General features: G+C 36.7%; 1 protein-coding gene across 1 annotated transcript in view; it reads right to left on the bottom strand.

Annotated features, from left to right (window-relative positions):
- Window positions 1–27,900, bottom strand: part of SPAG16 (sperm associated antigen 16) — a 606,360-nt gene that overhangs the window by 290,762 nt on the left and 287,698 nt on the right. The window contains exon 14 of the mRNA XM_006082484.3: window positions 16,273–16,458. Within this exon, the coding sequence (XP_006082546.1) occupies window positions 16,273–16,458 (186 nt within the window). The remainder of the gene's footprint in view (window positions 1–16,272; window positions 16,459–27,900) is intronic.

The following is a 27,900-nucleotide window of genomic DNA, read 5'->3' as shown; positions in this document are numbered from 1 at the left end:
TACCTTAAAGGAACAGTTATTATTGTGATCTTTAATTCATAAACACTCTATATTTCTGCTAATTAGATTAATTTTAAATTCAATTGAATTTAATTAACATTTCTATTAGAATGTTTATTTTATGCCATCTTAGTAGCCAAATTTTAAATACTGCAGGTTTTTTAAAAGTAAAGTAGATTTTATATTTCCTGAAATGTTCAATCTTCTCACTTATTGAGAATTTATGTGAATTTTGAACAGCAGAATTTGAGTCCCGTTACCATGTACCAGTATGTTACCATGTACTAGTATGTTTGAATATGAGGACTATAATTTAAAAACCTTGGTTATCAAACTAAAAGTATTTATGAGATTAAATATTAATCAAATTATGCCAAATATATTATAAGGGAAACTATGTCAAAGGGGAAATGGGAAACGACTTATTTCTAAAGCAAAAGAGATATATCCTGGATAATGTGTTTAAAATGTCTTAAGAGTTATAGAGGCAATTTGGAAGCTACTGACATTAGTACAATGCTCTGAAGACCTTTTGAACAGGAGAGGCCATTGTTCAAGAGCTATGTGACCTGGGCTCATATTAAACTACAATAGACCAAAGACGAAGGGGAAGGGCTTACCACTGAGATGAGTATGTATGTGCATGTGTACCCATCCCTCTTTCGTCCACATACATATTAGGACAAAAAATGACCATCAGAAGAGAAAAAAGTCACTGGACAGTGTGAGGTTTTTGTTTTCAAAATGTCATTTTTTATCTTAATTTTTAGAAGAGGAAAGGGAATAGAGATCATTTGCAAAGATTGTCACAGGCCACAGGAACTGGAATCCAAATGAGAAGCACTGATGTGTGAAGCAGCCATTGCACTAAAATTTTCTTTGGTACAATAGATCAGCTTATTTAATTCCGAGCCAGAATATATTAAGGGTTGATAACAGTTTTAAGATTCAGGTGAATCCTCCTTCTGGTGCAGTAGAACTCATGAATAAGAAATATGTGTCAGTTCATGTCACCTAACTACAGATATATGCAGTGAAAGAGGCTTCGGTTACTTCTGATCCAACATTATATATTTTGTGTCATCTGAATAAAGGCTACATTTTGTTCTCACATGTAAGGCTTGTACTTGGTGAAGTGGAGTTATACAGCAAAGATTCGCTAAAGTGGCGGAGAAAAAGAAATCATCATAATTAGCACTAATATTAATCTTAGAAAATAACCTGTAGATAGTGTGTGTGTTTACTTAATTTTGTCAGACTCAAACCTGCTTTCATACACTTGATTATACAATCAATGTAAGAGGCCCCAACCAGGCGGCTCCAGTTGGTTGGAGAATCCCCTGTACACCGAAAAGTTGCGGGTTCGATTCCCGGTTGGAGCCCCATTCGGGGTGTGTATAGGAGTTAAATGGTGTTTCTCTCTCGCATCAATGTCTCTCTCTCTCTCTCTCTCTCTCTCTCTCTCTCTCTCTCTCTCTCAAAATCAATAAAAACAAAACAAAACATATCCTCCAGTAAGGATTAAAAAAAACAAAAACAGGCACATGTAGACATGGTAAATAATAATTGGAGTTAAATATTTAATGATAATATTTTTTCAATGCTCCAGTTAAAATGCTCCTTAGTTGCCTTTAGGAGAAAGGCTGAGTACCAAAGATCATATAGTACTCATAGTGCAAACAAATATATATTTAAAAGTAAGAAATGGTGATCATTCTGGCAAAATGCTTTTAATTCATCAGAGAATCCAGTTATCCATTGTTGGGGTAGTAAAAATAAAAAATAAGTGTAATAGTTGAGTGGTGATCTAGCTCCCAGATAATAACAAGATATAGTGTGTGTACACTATTTTCACCTATTTTGTTTTCTCTCATCACCTTATCTTGTAATGTAGTAAACCATTTAAAGAAAATCTCAACAGGTGCTTAGCTTTCTTTAGTTCACATTCAGTATGGCTATGCGAAGACAAGGCCAGACAGACATCGATGTGAGAGAGACACATCGATTGGCTGCCTACTGCATGTACCCTGACCAGGGCTGGGGAACCTGCAGAAGACAATGAATGAGAAGTTACAAGGAACCATTTATTCAACTTCAGACACTGCAGGATATCATCTTTCTAAAGAGAGAGAGGAGTTGTGGGAGAGAAATTTAACTATTTGCCATCTATGGAACAACTCTAATAGAAATATATATGAAATATAAAAGTAATTTTACATCCTAAAAGGGTAAAGATTTAAGCATAGATTCGAAGTGAAAATGTGAGACAGAACATGAGATAACATGATATTAGTTAACTATTAGAGGCTACATAGGGTATTTTGTTGTTATTGTTGTTAATCCTTAACCAAGGATATTTTCCCATTGATTTTTAGAGAGCGTGGAAGAGAGAGGGAGAGACAGAGAGAAACACCGATGTGAGAGAGACACATCGATTGGCTGCCTACTGCATGTACCCTGACCAGGGCTGGGGAACCTGTAACCAAGGTATAAGCTCTTGACTGGAATCGAACCCGGGACTCTTCAGTCCTCAGGCCCATGCTCTATCCACTGAGCCAAACCAACTGGGGCTCAAGGACATTTTGCAGAATTAAAACAAGCCAATCACAGATTATCACATATTGTAGGATTCAATTGATTTAAAAACTGAATTGACAATTATAGTGATGAAGTACAGATCAGTGGTTGACAAATGTTAGGGTTGGGGACAGAGTGTGATCATTAAGGAGTAATATATTATAGATGTGCACAAAACTCAAAAATAAATTGTATATATGCACCTCAAGGACGGGGTCTACATGCTCAGTATTCGCTGTGGATTGCAAATATTCGGGGAAGAATTAAGAGGAGGAAGCTGCAGGCTCCATTAGAAAAGGGATTCAATTTCCTCAAGGGGTGGTAGTTAATAAGAAGATAAAAGAGTATATTGAAGAGATTGAGGATGTGGAATATTTAGCTGATGACCAGTATTGAATTCTAGTGCATACAGTGGAAAGGATATTAGAGGTGTGAGAGAACAATTCTGATTGGTGGATATGTAGACAATATCTAGAATATAATGACTGGTTTTACTGTGGTCAACCAAATAAACACAACAGCTCTTAGTCTTATTAACACATGGCCTCTTAAAGGATGGTAAACAATCAGTCCCACTTTGGGGATAGGGTTTGTAGGTAGAACATGAACACAGGCAAGAAGAGCCATGATAATTCAGATAATTAAGAGTTAATTTATTGTTAGATATATCATGAAAAGTCTTAAGACTAAGATATCATCACCTGCTTAGACATAAATAGAAGGAAATGAGAGCAAGGAGTAGGGATGACTGCATAGGTAATTAACATATATTTATTAGTAAAGGTTATTTGTGTAAGGGACTTATAATTCATATAGGCAGTATTTTTGTGTGCAGACATAAAATTTATTATTAGAGTTTTGCATATACCTATAATATATTAATTTATGTGTGTAAAATAGTAAAGTTACATTTATTCTGGAGATACTGACTGATAGCTTCTAAAAAGTACTTTTATAAACTTGTCAAAAATCTGGGCAAAGATAAGAAAAAAAATCAACTACCCACTTTCTTGTACAGTAGTTATAGCTTTCATATAAACATGTTTTGTGTTTCTAGGCTAAAACATTTCACCTTTTAAAATGCACATTTACATAATCACCATGAATTTCCAACAACTGTAAATCTTAAATTTATGGTTAAGAAATTTTAGTTGGACATGTATTCAGACAGTAATATATAAAATAACTATAATTAACTGATTCTACGTCTTCAGGAATAATATTTAAATGTCTGCATTACTTAGTTTAAGTAAGAAAAAACAATTTTGAGGTCCCTCTGAATCTGTCTGAACACTTAGACAACACATAATTTAGGTATGCATTTTACTAGCCAGTGGTAGACAATTTAAACATAAGCAGGGTGGCATACAACACATCTTAGAATAATTATTTCTAATTATACCTACTGAATAGCATTTTAGATTGCTTCATGCCAATGTACATTATTCTAAATTTCATCATATTCTTTCTTACTAAAAAAACAACAACCCTGACATGATAACCCCAGGCCAAACTGAAATAGAAGCATCACAGGAAGGTTCACTCTTTATGTGGAAAGTGCATTAAACTACCTTAAGTGAGTGGTTTGGGTACTTAATAAAATTTGTATTTTATATAATTTAAAAGGAGTGGCTGGCGAGGTATGTAGTTGGTAAATATTGAAGACTTGAATAATAAATTTCTCAGTAAAAAGCAATATTTAGTAAACCTGTGGTCAAACCTAGTAAATAATGCAAGAGATTACAGGCCAAATCAGAAGGCATAACTTTTCTAAAAGGTGAAATCCTGCTAGAGTCTTGCTTCCTGCAGGTTATTCTAGGCTGTAAGGCAACCAAAGGCCAGACCCATGGATCCATCATTCCATATTCCTTGATGGAAGATAGTCTGCTTCATTTTCTACTCAGGGCACGTTAAGTTCTGCTCTTACTGGTACATGTTAGGATTTTGCACACACTTCTTTCAGACAGTATGAAGTAATATTTAAAATTTCTATGAAAATTTTTATTCCCTGGTAGTTTATTGAATGGAACAAATTCTCTTTTATTATCTAAATAGGATGTATTTTGTATCTAATAACATGATTTTATATAAAAGTAGTTTATTCCACCTAAAACTTTATTGCTTGCTATTTTTATATAAACTAGCTTACATTTTATTTTGATATGATGTACTTAGACATTCAATTCCTTTAAATAACTAATAAAAGCTTAGAATTTTCTTTATATGAAAACCATTTCAGTAATTCCAAAATAATTTTTCAGGGGCATGCTAACAGTTTTTGCTGGTTTTTTTAAAAAAATATGTTTTTATTGATTTAGAGAGAGATGAAGGGAGAAGGATAGAGAGATAGAAACACTGATCCACTGCCTCCTGCACACCCCCGACTGGGAATATCAATCCCACAACCAGGCATGTGCCCTGACCAGGAATCAAACCAGTGACTTCTTGGTTCATGGGTTGACAACCATTGATCCACACTGGCTGGACAATTTTTGCTGTTTCAAATAAATAGTTTACTACAAGTTGGGTTTTGGAGTCATAGATAAAGGATAATTAATAAATAAAATATCACTTGATTAAATGATGTTTATCATACTTGAGGTAGTAAAATATTTATGCACTCTAAAATTGGAGTTGAATATTTAAATTCACTGCATTTATACTAACACTAGAGGCCCGATGCACAAAATTCGTGCAAGGGGCTCAGCCCTCGCAGCCCCTTGCAGCCCTGGCCGGCCCTAGCAGCCCCTCGCAGCCCCGGCTTCATATGGAAGGTCGTCCAGAAGGTCATCCAGACAATCATTCTGCTGTTTGGTCTAATTAGCATATTAGCTTTTTATTATATAGGATATGTATATACATAACCATTTTAGTATATACACCTATGCACACAAATTTATGATTAAAGCTTAAATATAAAAATACATGATACACTTTAGTTTTTGCCTTATCTGTATTATACTTGTATATCATTTTAACATATATTAATGAAGAAACATATTAAATCCTTTTAACTATTAGCAATAAGGAGGACTAAGACATCTATTGACCAGATTCTTAGTGGGGTGGAAACAGGATGCTGCAATTGTTATATGTGAAAGTGCTTGCTTAATTGGTGATAATAGAGTAATATTATAACATGTTATAAAATACCTATATTAAGTCTTATTGGACTATCTTTAACTCCATCAATACTCATCCCAATTATTTATAATATACAGTTTAACACACAAAGCCATATTGGTTTAGAGCTTCCCAATTTTTTAATCATGGCATAACTTGCTAGATGAAATTTAAACTTAGAAGCAAGGATCTACAACCAAGATTATTCCACCCAGCACAGCTATCATTTAGAATTGAAGGATAAAGAGCATCTCAGGCAAGAAAAAGCTAAAAGAGTTCATCACCACCAAACCATCTATAATAATAAAAGCATAATATGCTAATTAGACCAGACGTCCTTCCAGACAACCTTCTGGACAAAGCTGGGGCTGCGAGGGAAGCCCGGGTCCCAGGTGCCAGAGGGAAGCTGGTGCTGGCAGTGGGGGGAAGGAAGGCCTACTCTTGCACGAATGTCATGCATCAGGCCTCTAGTTAATTATATTCTAGCTAAAGTCAGGCTATAGCAAAGTGGTCATTTTCACATTGCTATCCTAATTAATTTTTTTCACAAAGATCAGCCAGCATAGGATCTAGCTCTGGCCTTCTAAACTCTTGGATTTAGAAGTGGAATTCCATCTAAAGTCTGGAATAAAATTAAACTTAATGAAAAAAAAAGAAATCTAAACTTTGCTTTAACATATATTTTTCTCCCTAAAACAGGCACTTCTTGAATAGTACTTACTAGTTATGCACTGTTTTGGGGGAAAGATGGTATTCACTTTTTGGGCTTATTCATATATTTAAGTTCAATAATACTTAGGTATAACTTACTAGTAAAGTCTATATTTCAAAGGGGAACTATTAACTTGAGTATAAATGAAAATCCAAGAAGAGGTAAGAATTGATTTATTATTCTTAGAACAGGATAAATTGACCACAAGAGGTCAATTTCAGTATTACCATTCCTTTTAATGTAACATAATTATGTTTCAAGAACAGCTTCAGCAGTGCATTAATATATACCGTGGGTGCCTTTTCAAGTATAAGAAGGCAAATGGGGGGGTCTTCAGAAGACAGGTATTAATGTACAATATTCTATGCCCTGGGGTCTTCATACTTCTTACATTATGTTTTAAAACCATTAATATTGTACAATATGTTCTTCATTTCTAAAATATCCAACTTTGCAAATGAATCATAAAGAACATGAAATGTATTATTAATGAAACACTTCCTATTATAAATACTAAGCTCCATTTTTATAACTTATTTGGTGCTCTCTTATTATTACTAATTTTATAATAAAGAAAAAAAATAATCCTTCCATTTTAGAGTCCATTATTTGCCCCAACGAATTTTATAACACATTTTATTGAGAAGAAAACTCATCATAAAGGTATCTTAATATTTCACTTTTTTTTCTAAATTTTAACTGTTCCCATTATTTATAGCCTCCTGTTTACTTCATCTCAGCCCAGGGATTATGATTGGAAAATGAATTATTAAATTATAAAGAAAGAAATTCTGTTGGGTAGGAAGGAACATTCCAGTCTCTAATGGAAATGACATGTTAGATGAACCATGTGAAGGCATTCCTCCTTGCCACAACTGTTCTGGAATTCCAGTTGATGAATCTGGTTGGAAAAGCCTTTGATAATGTTTACCTTAGTGTTCAGTATAAAGAGAATAAATCTTTTGCTTTTCAGGTGTCTCAATATGTAACAGGTTTTTGTTTTTTGTTTTTTCTCTTTTTCACAACCAACAAATACGTCAGCAATTCCTATTGGCTTTATCTTCCAAATCTATCCAGAATAAAAACAAATTCTATTGGCTTTATCTTCCAAATCTATCCAGAATAAAAACAAATTATTACCTTTACTGCTCCCATTATACCTCAAATCTTCACTGTAATTTGTCTGGATTGTTGCAATAGCTTCCCAGCTGGTCTTTTTGTCTTTACCCTTATGCCCACAGTCTAATCTCAACAAAGTAATCGGGGTCGGTCTGCTAAAATGTAAAACATAGTCTGTGGCTCTACTGTCCAAAACCCTCCAGTGGTTTCCCATCTCATCGAGGTCAAAGTCACTCATATGTGCTATGAGGCCGTGTTATAACCCATGTGACTAATTGCCTTACCTCTACCATTCACTCATCTGCTCATTCTACTCCAGTCACACTGCTGCCTTGCTGTTTCTAAGTCACATAAATCCTGCTACCACCATGAGAGAGTTAATATCCAGAAGAGCTTGGAATGTCTTCTAGACATTTTCTTGGCTTGTTGCTGCACCTACTTCAGGTTATCCAAATGTCTTTATACTAAGAGTTTCCCTGACCATCTAGTTTAATACTGCAATTCTTCCCATTGTTCGCCATTCTTTTCTGACTTCCATATTTTTGCTATAAAAAGTATTATCCCTAAATACTGTATATATAATTGTTTTTCATTTGGGTTTTTTTCTGACTCTCAATAGAATGCTATCTACAAGAGGGCAGGATTTTGTTTTGTTTTGTTTTGTTTTGTTTTCTATTTTGTTCACTGCCATAGCTTAGTGATTAAAACAATGTACAAAACAGAGTAAGTACCAAATGTGTATTTATTGGATTTATAAATAAATGTAAAAACTTGTTAGTGCACCCACATGGAAGGCACTATTTGTATTTCATCAGCTTGACTATAATCAGCAAAACTTAGTCTGATCAGTAAATATGGTCAAGCTACTATAAACCTGATAACCTCAGTGCTTTTTATTATTTAAATGAAATAATTATTATTAAATCAGATTCCCACCAATGGAAAAATAATCTACACTAATAAAAGAGAAACATGCTAATTAACCATCACTCCACCACTCCACTATACCCACAAGCCACACCCACCAGCCAATCAGGAGCAAGTATGCAAACTAACCCAACTAAGATGGCAGTGGCCACGGAGCTGGAGCAAGCAGGAGGCTTGGGTTGGCCCCAGCAATGGAGGAAGCCAAGCTTCCCACCTGCCCTGGCCAGCCCTGGGCTCTGCTCAAGGCTACAAAGTTTTAATTATAGAAGATAAATAAATCCCAGTTACCTGCTTTCAGCCCAAAAGGAGAGGCTGGGAGCTTGGGTCACTGGGGTGCGTGGCCAGCCTGAAAACAGCCATCAGCCCCTCACCCAGGCTGGCCACACCCCCATGGCATGAGGGTCCCCACTGGGGGGCTTAGCCAGCCTGCAAACAGCCATCAGCCCCTCACCCAGGCTGGCCAAGCACCCCAGTGGGGACCCCTACCCTGAAGGGGGTGTGGCCAGCCTGAAAATGGCCCTCAGCCCCTTACCTGGCTGGCTAGTTACCCCAGCGGGACCCCCACCCTGAACCGGGACACCCTTCAGGGCAAACCAGCTGGCCCCCACCCATGCACCAGGCCTCTATCCTATATAATAAAAGGGTAATATGCAAATTGACCCTAACAGCAGAACCACTGGGAATGACTGGTCACTATGACACACACTGACCACCAGGGGGCAGATGCTCAATGCAGGAGCTGCCCCTTTGTGGTCAGTGTGCTCCCACAGGGAGAGCTCCACTCAGTCACAAGCCACGCTGACGGCTGCCAGCACAGCGGTGGTGGCAGGAGCCTCCTCCGCCTCCTCAGCAGCGCTAAGGATCTCCAACTGCAGCTTAGGCCTGCTCCCCGCTGGCAAGTGGACATCCCCCGAGGGCTCCCAGGCTGCCAGAGGGATGACTGACTGCCAGCTTAGGCCTGATTCCCCGGGGAGCGGGCCTAAGTCAGCAGGTGGACATCCCACGTGGGGTCCCAGACTGCGAGAGGGCACAGGTAGGGCTGAGGGACCCCCGAGTGCAGAAATTTTTGTGCACCGGGTCTCTAGTATATTATAGTTGCATATTCTCTTATAATTTACAGCTATTTTATAGGCATTAACTTTCATATAAGCCAACTTGCGTTATTACTGGAAAGTAGGAACTCATAGTTCCAACAGGATAGCAAGCAAAGTCTGAGGAAAAGGGGAAGGAGAAAGTAAAAATAAAATTACAGGGAGCTGTAGAGCCAACCACTATCAGCACAGACTGTCTGTTATTACCTTATCCAAATAATTTTGAGAATATTGCAGGGCTCGTCTTTGTTGACTTATTAATATGTCATGAGGGAAAAACATCACCTAAAAACTATTTACCAGATGCCTATATTGGACTGGACAGGTTCAACTGCAATAATAAATAGACTAGAAATATAGTATCTCAAATAAAATAAAAGTTATTTTCTTGTTGCTAAAGAATCCAGAGAATGATGAAAGCTAACTGGAGATAAGAACTAGGGGGCGGGAGTGGCTTTACTTCAAGCAGGCTAAGGATCGCTCTGTCATTGTCCATAGCTGGCTTCTAAGAAGACTCTGGCCATTGCCATTGATATTCCATCCCAATACATGGGGGGAAGAATGTAGAAATGGCATATATCATTCAACTAATATTCTATTGTAGAGAACGTACTGACATAACTACACAACTGAAAGGAAGGCTGAAAAGTACCATTTAAATAGGCAGCCAAGTGCCCCACTAACATGGAAGAAGGAGATTCTGGCAAACAGCTAATGATACCTGCGATAGCTTGGCCTTTTGCTCACCAAATATCTGTGCCATCCTTCCTTCCACTTGCGGGTAGTCACTGACCCCTCTGTCCCCCCAGGAGGAGACAACACAGGTCCCACCCATTTACTGCACGGATTTCACAGACCTTGATCTCTGTGTGACACACAATCTCCTCCAATGGGGTCAGAGGTGTCACTTGTGTTCTGGTGACCAAAAAAATAAAAGCCAGATCTTCTGCCTCCTCCACCATCACCAGCACAATGCAAAACAGGGAAGCAAAGACAGAATAACTGCAATACACACTCCAGTACAGAAAATAGAAAAATGGAAAACACATGAGATAGAACTCTGGGCAGGATCACGAGGAACTTGGCCACAGCACTGAAAACATGCTTTGATTGGATCATGGCTCTCTCCCTAAGAGGAGATCCTTTGTCCGTTGTTCTCTGCGGCCTCTAGGCTTATTCCACAGCCAAGGACTTTCCTTGTGCATTATCTCTATGGCCACATCTGATGTGGGTGCTGTGGTTTGTGCTTCCACTGAGGATCGTAAAACACTACGAGTCCACTTCCTCTGGGTGTGAGTTCAGGGCCCTGAGGATGGTTTTACCGTTTGAAGAGTCATGGGGATATGAGGCACAGATTCATGATTTCTTTGTCAATATAATTCTCTCAAAAACTGAGTGGGCTTCTGATACATTTGCTTACAGTCAATGCAGTGCAGCAGTAATCACAAATTACTGTTCTAAACAAAGTTTCTAAACCTGCTTCATTTTTCTCTCTCAACTTAATCTTGAGTCATCTGAAACAATACATTTGGATATAAGGGCAACAGATTTATCTCCCACCGTTGGAGGTCCAGAAGCTGTTGAATTTTGCAAAACTCTATTTTCCCTTCCATCCTTACTACACAACCAACTCAGTTCTTCTCTGTGTAGTATCTTGTTAAACGCAGTGGGGGCAGCTACACTCAGTAACTTCGGCTCTACTCCCTTCCTCTCAAGCTATAAAGCAGGCACATGGTCTGCCTTCCAAATATCATTATAATGCTGTAGAATAGCTACTCAGCTAAGTATCCGGCTACCTTGGAAGAAAAACAGCCAGAAGTAAACCAGAACACCCTACCTGATATTATAAATTTCAAATACAATGCATATTCTCTGCTTCAAAAGTGCTACATTTTAAAATTACTTGTAATCTCACTGAGGGCAGTAATGGAATATTAGAATTTTCTAATGTCTGTAATATAGCCAGACACTTGTAATTCATTTCATGAATACTTACTCATAAATCTTATAATTTAGAGAAACCCAAATTATTTTTATAGTCTGCTGATATATTTTCTGATTTTCCTATCCTGTTTTCATCATTTTATAGAGTCATGTAGAACAAGACAACAATTAAATTATAGTTTGAATGTGGATGGGACCAAGGAGAACATTTTGTTCTATGTATGTGTTGATTTATTCTTTTTTTTTTTTTATCATTCATGCAACAAAACTGCCATTTGCCAAGCACTCTCTACTTTAGGATACAATAGTGTGTGTGTGTGTGTGTGTGTGTGTGTGTGTGTATGCAGAAATCAGTGATTACAAATTGGAACACATATAAATTTCCATTTTATATAAATAATCATTAAGATCATCAAAGTGCTACTGTTAATTATTTGTAGAAAACTTGTGGAGTGCTGATCATCCAGTCTAAGGATGCCACAGATATTTTTCTTATTAGAATTTAGCAAAAGTGGCTCTTCATCTGGATTTTTTACATGAATTATAATTACCAGTTATCCAACTTTCTGGTAAGGAGCTAATGAGATGATCTTGGTAGATAATGCCCAATTCAGGAACAGTTGAAGGGCTAGGGCCAGGGGTTCTAAGGGTAGGGAAGAGTGTGAAAGAGAATAATATAGTCTAAACTTGCCCTACTTTGGTGAACAGCACAGTCTATCAATATAATTTGTCTTGTTAAGAACCATGTGGCATCAGGATTAGAGTATATGACCCAGAACAGAACAGAACAGCTTCTACTACCAAAATCTCACCAAGGCAAATAACCTCTCCCCTTAAGTCTGTCTCCATTAACCTATGAAATTTAAAAATCAGACACTAGTTTTAGATATATCTACACAGCATTGATCCATGCGTAATCAGAAATTACAGTTTAGTGCTTTGATTTTAGCTGTGAAAGATATATCAATAGTCACTATATAAATAATCAATTACTCCATTATTTGTTAAAATTTGTCTAGTCCCTCAGCTTCAAAATTAATATAAGTTTTTTGTCTTTGATGATGAAAATGAGCTCTTAACATTGATGGGAATTTTGAAATGTAAAGGATTTTGGGCATCAATCAGGAGAAATGTCCATATATTATATCAATCTCTACTGAGTATCAGTTGGAAGAAAGCATTTCGATATCAGGGTCATGGAGTAAAGCTGTCAAGTCAAAGTCTTTGATGTGATTCTAAAAAGGGATAGGTCTATTAGGAATCCATCTTTAACCATAGTTAAAGCACATTTGAAGATATATTTTAGAATGGGACATGACTTCTATTAGGCTCCTCATCTAAGTCAAAGGTGATAAATATTAAAATTAGATAACAGTATTAAATTTTCAGTTATACAAGATGACTAAGTCCTAGAGATATATACTGTACAACATAGTACCTATAGTTAACAGTACTATATTGAATGTTTAAAAATTTGCTAAGAGACTAGATAAAGAGAGCAGGGATATATTTTTGGAGGTGACGGGTCTATTTATGGCATAGATTAGTGATGATTTCATGAGTGTATACTTAACTCCAAACTCATCAATTTGTCGACGACATTAAATTTTTACAGCTTCTTGTATGTCAGTCATACCTCAATGAAGTAGTTTTAAAAAATTCCAATAATCTATTATAGAAAATATTTATAAAATCTGGTCACATAATTGGAAACATAAAGTGAAGATTTACATGATTGATTATTCAGATAACCAAATGGTACCCTTTTTAAAATTAAAACATACCTCACATTGTCACTATTTTAAGTCTAAAATTAATTATTCATAGCCATGTTTCCTCATATAGCATATTCCAACATTCCTAATCTATATCTTATAACACAGGTGGCTTATGCTATTTATCCATTAATGAATGCCCTGTACCTGTCCAGGTCTAGTCAGGATATAGAATTTGCACCCATCATTTTAACAATAAGGACTTAATACATGGGATTGTTAACTATATAAAGTTGTTAACTAGGTAACTAAAAAGAGAAAAAGAAAACATTAAGGTATCCTGGAAAAAGCAACTGCAGAAAGGAGCTACTATCTGTAGGACTGAGTGAACCAAGGGAATAGGGTAGAATTACTGCAACTTAGAACCTTGGAAAGGGGTGCCTGCAGAGCTAAAACTCAGCCCTCTGCGTGGGGCCCCTACTTTTCTGCTGATATTGGTGTTCTACAACTCAGAGGAGGAGCCATGCAGAGCAGGAAACACAGACCTCTGGAAAGAGGGCACCTAGTTGCTGAGACTAATGTCTTTGATGATGGCATGATGCACCCGCTGGTGCAGGCGTTGGGAAAACTTCCAATTGGATTCAGCTGATGTGATGAGAAGGCCCTGCTGTTGCTGAGGTGAAGTGCTGCTCGACTGATGCTCCCGGGGAGCCCACAGAAAGGAGACAGGAAGAAGCAAGTCCCCTCTTCTTCCTCCGGCCTTGCTATCTTCTACAAGTATTGCTAAAGCCTAACAGAAAGTCAGTTGGGCAAAGCAAAAATGTGGTTTGCAAATTTCCAATATTCAGCATCACTAAAACCAATACAGAAGGGTGATAGTGGTGCTGATAAAGATTAGCATAAAACCTGGCACATGACATCAGGAGATAATCAATTTACCCACAGGAAAGAGCCCACACTTTCAATGAATCCTCCCAGAAAATCTGCTGACCTTTTGCAAGTACCTTACCTGACCTTCCTCTAAATATGTTACCCATGACTCAAGGAAGAATGGAGAAAGTTTGTTCAAGGTTTTACAAATGACCTCAAAGCAACAGTGTCCATCTTTAAATTAGTCAATTTTTCTCTTCAAAATAAACCACAATGGCTCAGTGACAACTGTTCACCTAAATTTTTAGGGGTCCTTATGACATATTTAGAATCTGGGCATTGTTCAATAATTAAAGTGATCAGGAACTTGACTAATCTATATATATAAAGAGCCACGGTCCGTAACATCAAAAACAACTCAATGGATGACCAGAAGTTAGTCCTGTAGTCAGTTCTGGGTCACCCCGGTGACCCCGCACTGACTGCCCCACTGTGGGCGTGGCGACCCAGCACTGACTGCTGAGGGGGCTGTGAATCAGGCCCAGAGAGAAGCCTGGAGACAAAAGCAGCCTTTGTGGCTTCACCATCAGCCACACCTCTCTTTCTCTCCGGCCTCGCCAGCGGCTGCGGGGGCTGCTGATCAGCCCTGCCTCTCTGATTAGGCCCAGAGATAGGCCCAGAGACACTGACTGGCATAGAAACTGAACAATCAGAACCAAATCTGGGTGAAGTGCAAAGAGCCAATGGCTGCCTAGGAGGCAGAGCTATTGAGGCTGACAGGCATAGAAACCGACCAATCAGAACCTAATCTGGGTGAACTGCAAGGCAGAACCTAAGGTGGGGGCTGAGGAGGGGTTTTAAGGGCAACAACTGTTTGGTGTAAGGTGTAAGAAAGTGGTTCAATTTTTTTAATGACCAGTTGGGCAGTATAGTGTATATTGCTGGCTATCAGTCCAGATATAGGGATTATGTGTTTTTGTCTGCCAAGAGCATTTCCTCCTGCTGAGAAAGGCTTTCCCCCACCCCATTTAAGCAATCCTATCCTATATAATCTATCTATACTAATAAAAGGGTAATATGCTAATTAGACTGGTTCGACCAGCCATCTTCCAGACATCCGACTTCCTTCTGGACAAAGCCATGGTGGTGGGGACCAAGGCAGAGGCAGTTAGGGGTGATCAGGCCAACAGGGGAAGGCAGTTGGGGGTGAGATCAGGCCAGCAGGGGAGGGAAGTTGAGGGGCAACCAGGCTGGCATGGGAGAGCATTTAGGGACAAGATCAGGCCAGCAGGAGAGGTCAGTTTGGGGCAAGATCAGGCCAGCAGGCAGAGGGCTTAGGGGCCCTGTGGTATCTGGCCTAAACCAGCAGTTGGACATCCTCCAAAGGGTCCCTGATTGGAGAGGGTGCAGGCTGGGTGAGGGAACCCCCCCCCCCATGCACAAATTTCGTGCACCGGGCCACTAGTGATTTATAATTCTTTAGTTAACTGAGGCCATTATGATATTTGAGAGTAGCTCTTTATATCCAATTTGTATACCTAACAGAAAGTAATACTCATCCAAATATACACAAAGCACATGTATTTTGACACTGTAAACATAATAGATATGTCTGTCTTGAATTAAAAGCAAAATGAAAAGCTTCTATATTCATATGATATTATATAGGACTTTGCATACAATTAATTGTATTAGTTCTTATAATTTGTAAATAGCCAGAAGCATTTAATTTGGGAAAATAGTATATTAAAATTAAGCTAAAACATGTAATTATTTCTGTCATATTTATGTCTATTAAATTGTTAGTTTGATAATACAGAGATAATAATCCTGTGAAAAGGGAGAATTAACAACCTGTTTGAAATGAATATTTGTTTCTATCTTGCTTAAAACAAACAGCTTTCCAATGAAGCAATTCTAATGTAATATATAGGCTTGATCTTGATACCTATATTTGGAAAGGACTCATTATATCCACAAAGACTAATGGAATTAGAAATGGATTTCACAAAACTTTTAAGTAGCTCTCTACAAATTTATGAACTAACAGTTGTAAAAAAAAAATGCTTCATAGTGGTAGTATTGAGGGAAAACACACACACACACACACACACACACACACACACACACGCACAACATTACCGATGCATATTTATCAACGTAGAGGATGAATGATGTTTAAAGTACTTCTTACCTATTAACATCCCAGATTTTGCTGGTAGTATCCAATGAAGATGAAGCCACAAAGTCACCACAGGAATGCCATGTGCAGGACCATACTGCATGTTTGTGGCCTTCAAAGGTCAAAGTGCAATTGCCGCTAGTCATGTTCCATAATTTAACTGTAGTGTCACCACTTGATGTAGCCAACATGTTGCCACTATTTACAAAATGGAAAAAAAGGTAATTTGTTAAAAAAATCTAATTTATTTTTATGAATGTTTGTATTCTGTGAGTAACTTGTGTGTGTATATATTTTAATTTTACTTATAATGGCATGTCTAAATGCCTAATTCTTAGTAAGTTTACACAATTAGATGCTTACTTATATTAGTTAGTAATTCAAGTAGATAAAACTGGTGTCGCACACTTTCTAGATTAATTCTTCTATATGCTTCTAAATTAATTCAGTAGATCAGTATTTTTTTTAGTATGCATTAGGTTCAGGGCTATGTGTTAGGCTCTGTGGAAGAGGTAGCCTCAGAATGATGAAAGTGTAGACACAGGCTAAGGATAATTTCAAAAACAATATACAAACCAGTAGGTCAGCATTGCTTATGCTTGCATTAATTAAATACTCCAGGAGTAGAGTTTGGATAATGAAATAACAAGTGAATCAGGAATGAGGGACATTTGAGCTAGATCTTGAGAGATGCAAGATTTGAAGTGCTGGGTAGTTAAGAATGAATCATTGAATTTCCCATTTAGATCATTAGTAAATGTGAAAATAAAAAAAATAAAAAGCTGTGACTTTCTTTTTTTAAAATATGCTTTTTATTATTGACAGTATTACAGATGTCTCCCATTTCCCCATACTTTACCCCCCTCCACCCAACCCCTACCCCACCAAGTCTTTACTGCCCCAAAACTGTGACTTTCAAGTGGTGAACACAATCTAATTTAAGAAATAAGTGGTTGTCAGTAGTTTTGTTTTTGTTTTTTGGTAAAATATCGACTGCAAGAAGATTTCTATTCCATCATCATCTCCACATTGCCCTGCATTGCATTATATTTCTATATGTTCTCTCTTTTTTTTTTCATTGTTGTTACTATTATCACTACTCTCCTTGCTTTATAAATATATCAGCTTGACCCAGCATTACCTTTTCTACATGTATTAGTTTACTTTTCTGCATGTATAAGTTTTCTACGTGTATAAGTTTACTTTTACAGTTTATATTTAAAACCAGAATAATTTTGACAGTGAAAGTGTTTACATGAAAACAACAGGAGTAAACTAACACAGTCTTGGTCAAACTAGGACAGATGGTTGTCATACATAAAATGTTGTGCATTTGCCATCAGTGACCTGAGGTCAACTTTTAGTGGATATCGTAGAAATACTACTGCTTAATGAACTTCTTAAGCTGAAAGGAAATTCAAAGGCCATTAATTTCAATTTATTGTTTTATAAGTAATTTATTTTTAAGGCTCAGAGACATGAAGTTACTTGCTCAAGAAAATAACTGGTTAGTATCTGAGCTAGACTAGACACTTTGATTTTTTCTTTCTTTTTTTTTAAATTTAAAGAGTCCCCTCTTTATTGTTTAATGTATTACATAAGTCCCCTTTTCCCCCCAGTAATCTCTCCCTGGTCACTCCCAACCCCCAGCATATGCCCTCACACACCCTCCCCCCTGTCCATTGGTTATGCTAATATTCATGCATACAAGTCTTTTGGTTGATCACTTACTCCCTCACCCTTATGTTCTCTTAATAATATCTCTGTCAATCTATAATAATAAAAGCATAATATGCAAATCAAATGAACGGCCAAAAAAATGGAATGACCCACTGGACTACCATGCTATGACACCCACTGGCACCAGGCCAGCCAAGGTGAGTGCGATGTGATTGGTCAGGGGCCCAGCCATCACCCCATGATCACCCTGCAGAGGGAGGCCCAGGACACTGGCTGGTGGGGAGATCAATTGGGGGTCTCCATGATCACCCCAAAGAGGACGGCGCTGTGGCAAGTGGGTAGGGTCTCCTTCTGCAGGGCAATTGATCGTGGGGCTCCTGGACTGTGAGAGGGCGCAGGCCAGGCTAAGGGACCCCACCCCCAGTGCATGAATTTTGTGCACCAGGCCTCTAGTGAATATAATAAAATGCTTATTTTTTCTCCTTCCTTGTGCTTTTTTGTTGTTGTTGTTGTTAATCCTCAACCAAGGATATTTTTCCATTAAATGTTTAGAGAGAGTGGAAGAGGGAGGGAAAGACAGAGAGAAACATCAATGTGAGAGAAACACATTGATTGGTTGCCTCCTGCATACATCCCAATCAGTGCCTGGACCTGGAAGAGCCTTAACCGGAATCAAACCCAGAACTCTTTGGTCCACAGGCCGATGCTCTATCCACTGAGCCAAACCATCTAGGGCTCCTTCCTTGTGTTTTTAATGAAGAATTTTGTTTCCTCTACCTGTTTCTACAGTATCAAGCATTATGACTGACCAATTGAAGTGTTAAGTAAATGTTTCCAGAATAAATATTTGAGCGAATATATCAATGAACTTATGCTAACAGTGAAGAAAATATGCCCGCTATTGCTAAGAGACAAAATGGCAACATCAAGACAAGTGTTTTGCTTGCTCGCTTTTTTGGGGGAGAGGATAAGGGGTGTTATTTTTGTGCTGAATTTAATTTTTATTTATAGAAAACAACCATCGGAGAGGGAGAGCTTAATAAAGCTGCTGCAGGAAAAGTTGAATTATAGTGAAGAAGTTCTTATCTATATATATAAAGAGCAGGGTTTGTAACATCCACAACGACTGAAGGCTCGACCGAACACTGGAAGTCAGTGCTGGGTCACAACCAGCAGCACTGACTGCTGAGAGGGTTGTGGATCTGTCCCAGAGAGAGGCCTAGAGAAAGAGGCAGGGTCTGATCTGCAGCCTCGTAGTAATCAGTGCTGGGTCGCTGCGCTGTCTCTCTCTTTGGGCGCAATGACCCAGCACTGATTGCCGAGGAGGCTGTGGATTAGGCCCAGAGAGAGGCCCAAAGAGAGAGAGACAGGGTCTGATCCGCAGCCCCCATGGCAGCTGTTGATCAGCCGTTGCCTCCCTCTTTCATTCTGGGCTTAGCTAGCAGCCCGCACCTCTGTTTCTCTCGGGGCCTCCGAGAGGGCTGCTAATCAGCCCACCTCTCTGATCAGGCCCAGAGATAGGCCTGGAGATGCTGTTTGGCATAGAAACCAACCAATCAGAAACTAATGACCAATCAGAAACTGGGTGAACTGCGAAGGCAGAACCTAAGGTGGGGGCTGAGGAGGGGTTTTAAGGGCAACAGCTGTTAGGTGTAAGGTGTAAGAAAGTGGTTCAATTTTTTAATGACCGGTTGGGCAGAATAGTGCATACGGCTGGCTATCAGTCCAGATATAGGGGTTATGTGTTTTTGTCTGCCAAGAGCATTTCCTCCTGCTGAAAAAGGCTCCCCACCCCCCATTTAAGCAATCCTATCCTATATAATCTATCTATACTAATAAAAGGGTAATAAGCTAATTAGACCGGGTTGACTGGCCATCTTCCAAATGTTCGACTTCCTTCCAGACAAAGCCATGGTGGTGGGAGGCCAAAGCAGAGGCAGTTAGGCATGTTGAGGCCAGCAGGGGAGGGCAGTTAGAGGTGAGATCATGCTGTTGGGGAGGGCTGTTGGGGGTGAGATCAGGCCGGCAGGGGAGGGCAATTAGGGGTGATCAGGCAGGCATGCAGAGAGATTAGGGTGATCAGGCAGGCAGGCAGAGAGGTTAGGGGTGATCAGGCAGGCAGGCAGGCAGGCAGGTGAGCGGTTACGAGCCAGCAGTCCCAGATTATGAGAAGGATGACTGACTGCCTTTAGGATCGTGCCTAAACTGGCAGTTGGACATCCCCCAATGGGTCCCTGATTGGAGAAAGTGCAGGCTGGGCTGAGGGAACCCCCCTTCCTGTACAGAAATTTTGTGCACTGGGCCACTAGTTAAAGTTATAAAAAAGGATATCTATTTTATTTTTCAAGTTAGCAGAGTTGAAAAAATTGTTATATTGCAGGCAGTCCTTTACTAATAGATAGAAATTAAAACCTGCCTTTTGCTTTATAACTGTTCTTTATTTGTACATAGAGGGTGGGGAAAAAGTAGGTTTACAGTTATTTGTATGAAAAAAATAATGCAATCATTAATAAATAATAATACAAGATCAAGGTGTCAGACAAGAAAAATTTGGTTCATAGTAAGGGCTATCTTCCTAGCTTGCAGGTATCTGTATTCTTTCTTATCCTCATGTGGCAGAAAGGGAGCTGTGGTGTCTCTTCTTGTTTTTATAGGGGCATGAATCTCATCATGGAGCTCCATCCTGATGACTTCATCTAAATGTAATTATCTCTCAAAGATTTCACCTCCTTATGCCATCACATAGGGGTTATGGCTTCAACATTTGCATTTGGTGGGGCGGGGCATAGACATTCAGGTCATAACAGTGCATAAGTTAAGAAATAGGGATGATTAAATAAAAAATACATTTTCCTAATCAAAATATAAAAACAGAGTGGCATAAAAGGCTAGATGCAACACTCAGAGAATTAGAGGTTGATAATTTGTGGAAAATAGAAAATTTAAGAAAAGGGCACATAAAAAATTTTTCACCAAATAACTAGTGACTACACATTTTCTCGAGCATATGTGGACCATTTATAAAATCAGACAATATAAGCCATAAAGCAAATCTTAAAAAATTTAACATAATTGTTATAAAAATTCTATTTTCTCATCATGATTCAATTGGCATAAATAAATAATTATATATTTTTAAAATTTATACATCTGTTAATTTTTAAACACAGTTTTAAATAAGCTACATATCAAAAAAATATACTGAATATTTGCAAATAATTAGAACTGAATGAAAACAACTTATCAAAACTATGAAATAAAATCCAAATAGTAAAATTTTGAAGGCAAATTAGTTTTTTAACCTCTCTATAATGAAAAAAAAAATACAGCCTCAATATTTCTCTGCTAAACATGGGACTCTAAGTTTAGAATATATACATATTGAAATAATACAATGGAAGATCAATAAAAACCAAACTGGTTCTTTGAAGAAACTTATAAAATAAATAAATCTCTGTAAAGCTGGAAAAAAAAAGAAAACGGTCCCTCAAATGGCAATCTATTAAGCAAGATACTAATGTGATTTTACAAAAGTGTAGTGTTATTCTCTTTATATTTTTTTGTTTGAGAATTATATTCATTTTTATAAAAAATGATATTTCTATTAACATGATTTTTGCAGCTTATGAACAACCTACAAATAAATCATGTCAAAGTTGTTTGGGTCAAGCAATTTATACTTTGCAAACAGTAAGCAATATGTATCATTATATTTAGAAATACTTCATATATACTGTAATTGCTTTATTTCACACTTTGCAAATCATTGATATTTTTTGAAAATGACTTCAGTTTTGAGAACTAAATACATTATGGGTTCCAGATGGACTCCACTCACTTGTTTTTAAAGAAATATGCTAGTGTTTCATGAGAGAGTATAAAGTGGAGACTGAAAACCTCCAGCGTCAGGGAACAGCAAGGGGAAAGCATAGCAGCAAGAGAACTTGTTTGCCCTCTCATTCTCCTCTGTTAGGCAGCCCACATTAGCTCAGACAGAACATTTATTACTTACATATAACATCTCTGAATTCCATTGTCCTTATTTGAAAATAGGGATAACTTCTGCTTAATATAACTTATAGTGAAGTTTCTAAGGTCAAATAAGAGAATTATTTAGGTACTGCTCAGATTTAAGATTATTTTTTAAAAATATTATCTTTTGATCTCTAGTTTGATTTTTTTCTATTTTTATTTTGTAATTTGTTTTTTATTGATTTCAGAGAGGAATGAAGAAGAGTGAGAGCGATAGAAACATCAATGATGAGAATCAATGATTGGCTGCCTCCTGCACACCCCCTACTGGGGATTGAGCCCCCAACCTGGGCATATGCCTTGACTGGAATCGAACCAGGATCCTTCAGCACGCAGGCCAACACTATCCACAGAGCCAAACCGGCTAGGGCTCTAGTTCAGTTTTAATATGGAGTTGATTATATCGATATTTTCATAAATAGTGGAATAGAATCATTACTCCCATTAGATTGCAGTCTCCTCTCCCTGTGCCTATTTACTCAATAGGAATATTTGAATTTATAACGAATTATCAATCACAATGTTCTCGCTGAATTTCATCAGTAACTTCCTAACTGCTTCTACCCTGGTCCTTCCACAATTTTTATTTTTCAAATACAGAACCTTAAAAGATCCTGTTCATGCTGCTCCTCTGCTCAAAACCCTCCAGTGGTTTCTCAGCTCCCAGAGTAAAAACTAAAATCCTTATGATGAAAGAAGGCCCTACATGATCTTCCCTACCACCTATCTCATTACCATTCTCTCCACACCACCCCACCCCCAGCCTCTCCACTCTTGCTTCAGCAGCCTTTGCACTTGCTGTTCTTTCTTCCAGGAATGTTCTTTACTAGAAAAGTAATGGTATGTTCTCTTCCTTTTTTTGATACTTTACGGAAAGACACATCAGGTTGGCCTACCTTTTAAAATGCATTTTCTATTATAGGCTTGTACTTAATTTTGAACCTAATTATTTTGAGATCTATGCTTTGTATAATCACAGCTATTCTCAGATTTTGGTAAATGATTCTCAAGTCTAAGTCTCAGTGTAACACTTGTCTTTTTCACTTAGCTAATAAATCTGTCCAAGTCTCAATTGTAAAGTGGAAGACATGCCATTCTTCCAGAAGAAAGCCACCCCAAACTATGCTGCTGCTTCTCTGCCTTCTTCCAACCCCTGACCTGACTCGGAAAAAATATTGAATTTTAAAATTTTTCAATGTACACTACTCTGCCTTTCAGGTGTGCATGGTAACCAAAATATACAGGTGTGATTCAAAGTTCAAGTCTTATGAGAATTGATTTGACAAAATATTCAAGGTCAATAGAGGCAGGATACGTATTTCATGTCTTGTAGCCAATGACTAAATATAGAATGGATTACTTTCTTAGCAGCTTCTTCTTGGAAACTAAGAGTTGTTGTAGAAAGCTTAAATAAGACCAAAAATGTATAGTGAAGAGAACTACTTTATACAGACTTGTGAAAGTTCTAAGTGAACTTGGAACAATATTAGTAAAAAAAGAGTACCATTCTAGTGACAGAGATCTGGGAAAGGGTATGTATGTGTGGGGGGCCCAGGGTACATTAAAAATCTCTGTACACCTACCTCGATATTGTAAACTTAAATCTCCATACACCTATCTCAGTATTGAAAAGTTAAATCTCTGTACACCTATCTCAATATTATAAACTTAACTTAAAACTGCTGTAAAAGAATAAGCATTGGAAAAAAAAACAATAAGCACTGGTAAATTAGAAGAAATATAAATATTAACCAACTTATAGGTGAGAAGAATGACTTTCTGAGCTATATGTTCACAGAAAAAAAATCCCCTCAATCCTCCCCCAAAATATTATCACTACAAACACCAAAGTTCAATATGCTAAAAGTTAAACGAAGGAAAAAATAGACAAGTAAAACAAAATATTAAACTTCATAAAAAGAAACATTTGAATTATATATGGTTAATTCAAATTGAAAATAATTCCACATGAAAAATGATTAAACAGGTAATTAACAAAGGAGAAAATGTAACTTGTCTACACACAAAATAACGGTCAAGGAAATAATTAAAGAAATATAAATAAAACAATCTTTTCTGTCTGCCAAAGTAACAAATAAGTCTCATTTTAAATTATTATTCTTGATTAAACTGTTGCATATTTTGCAAAGATATTGAAAGTTGGAAAGAGAACAATGGAAATGCTTCCAATTTCATTACTATTGAGATTTCTGTTTTATAATAGACTATTTTCTAATAACTAATTGTAGCTTCAGCATATTTACTCATTTCCTTGTGCAAATAAATAATCGAGGTCATTGAGAAATATACTATGATTACTGAAAAAAGAAAATCATTTACTAATACAATCTTTTATATTTAATGTGGTAGTTTCTCCTTTAAATTTACATTTCTGGGCCTGGCCAGGTGCTCAGTTGGTTGGAGCATCATCCCGTACACTAAAAGTTTAGTGGATTTGATTCCCATTCAGGGCCCATACCTATGCTGTGGGTTTGCTCAACAGACAGGGTGCCTACAGGAGGCACCCCACGCATGTTCCTCTCTCACATCAATGTTTCTCTCTCTCCCTTTCTCTCTCTCTAAAATAATTTTAAAAACACACACACATATCCTCAGGTGAAGATAAAATAAAAATTCACATTTCTGTATTCAGGGTTTCCCTATGAATATTTAACAATGCCATTGAAGTCATTAGCTTAGAGATTTTCTAAAAAGTGTCCCTCTCACTAAACTTGCCAATATTTATAAGGCTTAAAACTGCTTAAGTGGCTTGAAGCATGTTAATTTATGGCTGATGTTGGTCTGCTGAACTTGAACTCAAATTACACTACTTTCAGGAAGATAATTACAAAGAAAATTACTTAATGATCTCACAGCATATTACAATAATTTCATCTGCATATACTACCTATCACACTATAACATGACTCCATGACAAATTCCTTTTTCAAATAATAGTGTAGGGATTTTTAATGTATTTATATTCAGATGATATGAAATACTTTATAAGCATGAAATTTTATCTTTGGGTACAAAGTGTAGATATTTCACAGATTAGAAGTTTGCCATGAAAGGGTTTCTATATCATTATTTTTCTCAAACTTTTGGGATTGGGGAGTACTTCACCTAAGTAGATGTTAAATGTTCCAAAAAAATAGTTATGTTTTATGAGACAACATTTTTTCACAGCACTGCTCTTCCTCACCCTGAAAGATACTTAGTAGGAAAAATATCTATTTCACTGCTCAAGGAAATAACATAACCATAAATACAAGTTTTCCTTGGTAGTTTAATATAATAACTACACATCTGAATAATTTTTCTGAGGTTTCTTCAGAGTGATAAAATTTGCAGAGTAAATAGTTTACCTGGGAGGTTAGGTATCTTTTATAATGATATGTTCTATACAGAGGTGTTTTAAGTTGTTGCTGTATACATAAAGTTAAAATGTTTCATTTATTTTTAGAGGTAATTTTAATTTATATTTTGGAAGCAAATGTTTTATCTTTGCACAGTTCAATGTCTTGACATTGTAATTAAACTGCAAAATTGTTCAAGAATTGGAAATATAGCTTGGAAAAATTATAATGAAAATTACAGTTAAGGTATGGTCTTCTTTAAACACCTTAATAGTTCTTTATAAATATTTTATGGTGCTTTAATTTTAGTAAAGAATTAATGTTAAAGCAGAAATATAGTATATTTAATCAGAGGTCATTCATATAAATAGTATTTTAATACAATGAAGTGGTTTCAATTTTGTTCTGTACATTCAAGAATATATTTTCCTTTTGTAAGAGTTAGGGAAGAAAATATTTTCCTCAAATCTGATTTCATAATCTTAACTAGCTAGCCTCTCACCAGAATCATTAGGAATGAATTGGCTATAGTCTCAGCAATTCTCTCTCTTGCCTGACTCTCAACCATGGCCTTTCTTTAAATATAATTTATTTAATTTTTAGATATTACAGTTTATTTGAATCCATCTTAAAATTTTTGCCTGAAAGAAACTATTTCCCTAATATAGAATTCAGTGCAAAACTTCTTTTTGCATAATTTAGCAAAAAAGCTAATAATAATTTATATATACATAGATGCATTCATATATTCATTATTTAATTTATATTTATTGTGAATATGTTTTAAATAAGAACTATGAGTAAAAAATTATAAAATATATACTATGCATAATATAAAATAGGCTTCAAATATTTATATGTCTAAAAACTAAGATTAAGACAATTCTCTTGCACAGTCAGTCATCAAAGAATAGCCTCAGTTGAGTGAAATTTTAGAACTATTTTAAATCTAATTTAATTTTTCTATTGTGCCAATTACTTAACAGCTCTCAAAAGCATACATAAATGGCCAAATTGAGGATAGTCCTAAGTATCTGAAAACTCTATCATGTAACTGAAGACCAAATCAATAGAATACTAGTAAATATAATTCCTAAGACAACAGAAAATATATTTCCATTAATATCACAGAAATAAATACCTAATTCAATACTAAAATGTTAATAACTGGCTTGAAGACATCTAAATATATGGAGAAGAGTTTGTTCAAAAACAGCATTCTCAACAGGAGCTTTAACAGAAAATAAAAGTGTTCTTAAACAACTGCCATGAAAAATAAAAGTCATAGGTTATCCTGAGTTTACCTAGTGGAAGATGCTGTGGACAGATACAAAAAATGATAGGACTTGGGAAAGCACAAGATGTTCTTCTCAAAGAAGTTTGCATTTCCCACAGCTTAACTGACTGGAGAATCCCCATGTTTTACTCATGTTTCAGAGACATACACCTCAAGATAAGTCAAAGGACCTTTCTTCCAGCTTGGTATCAATTGATCAGAAAATTTATGTAAGACAGAAAAATGGATGCTTAAAAAGTTAAATATGAAAATTTGATAGTTAATTTAAAGATTTAAAGATTTTAAGTTCAGGCACATGCTAACTCTCACAAGCATGGATTTGTGGTGTCTACTGAAAAGGAAAATATGTAAAGTGAGAGAGAGTCTGATAGGCTACTCAACAGCTTCTTAGTGAAGCATCCCTTTGTTAGACTTTGGGCGGGGAAGACATTATGGTGGACCAAGGATAGAAAAGGCAGAAAAGGGTTATTCATTCTAAACAAATTCACAAGACAATGGCAATTCTTAGTAAGAAACATAGCTGGTAATTCACTAGTGGAATACTCAAATCCTTACCTTTGCTTACCGAACCTTAAGAGTCTGAAATGGAAACCAATGTATGGTTAAAATATCATTCGGTGATCATGAAATTACATAAAAAGTGTTAGGTTGTTTTAATATATAACATGTGGAAGCAATCATCCTTATTATATACAGCTTCCAGACAATTCTTACATTTGTTCCCACTATTTCCATGAAAAAGACTTTTTTTTCTGCTCACATACACTTTTTCCAGACAAGTTACAATAAACTTGATATAACTGTTTTATTCATACTGTCTGACATTAATCACTTTATAGAAAAACCTTTCCCAAGTCTCCATCAGCACATTCAAACTAATTGATTTATTTAAGTTAAAATCCCTAAGATTTAGTCCAAAAGGATTAGTTTTAGCCCAGTTGGTGGTGTTTGTTCTTTAACAACATAATTCTGTTTATATATTAAGAGTGGAAATTCTCAAGTATGGGATGTATTGCAGTAAGAGATTTTTAAGCCTTACATAATATCTGAATATTAAAAGAAATATTTATATGTGCCTTTAAATAGTCATGCTGGTCCTTCAAAGTACAGAGTTCATCAGAGGGTATCAATTCATTTTACTGTGTTAGCCATCAAAAGTGCAATGTAAATAGGATACCAGCTTTCCTTTATCTCAAGAATATCACAATATAGAGAAAAAAACTAACAATATGCTAAAGTATTATAGCCTGTCACTTGAGAATATTGGCTTCC

This window comes from Myotis lucifugus, unplaced genomic scaffold (assembly GCF_000147115.1).
Source record: "Myotis lucifugus unplaced genomic scaffold, Myoluc2.0 scaffold_3, whole genome shotgun sequence".
NCBI lineage: Eukaryota > Metazoa > Chordata > Mammalia > Chiroptera > Vespertilionidae > Myotis > Myotis lucifugus.
The sequence above is the reverse complement of the archived record's forward strand: the minus strand, read 5'-3'. Positions and strand labels throughout refer to the sequence as shown.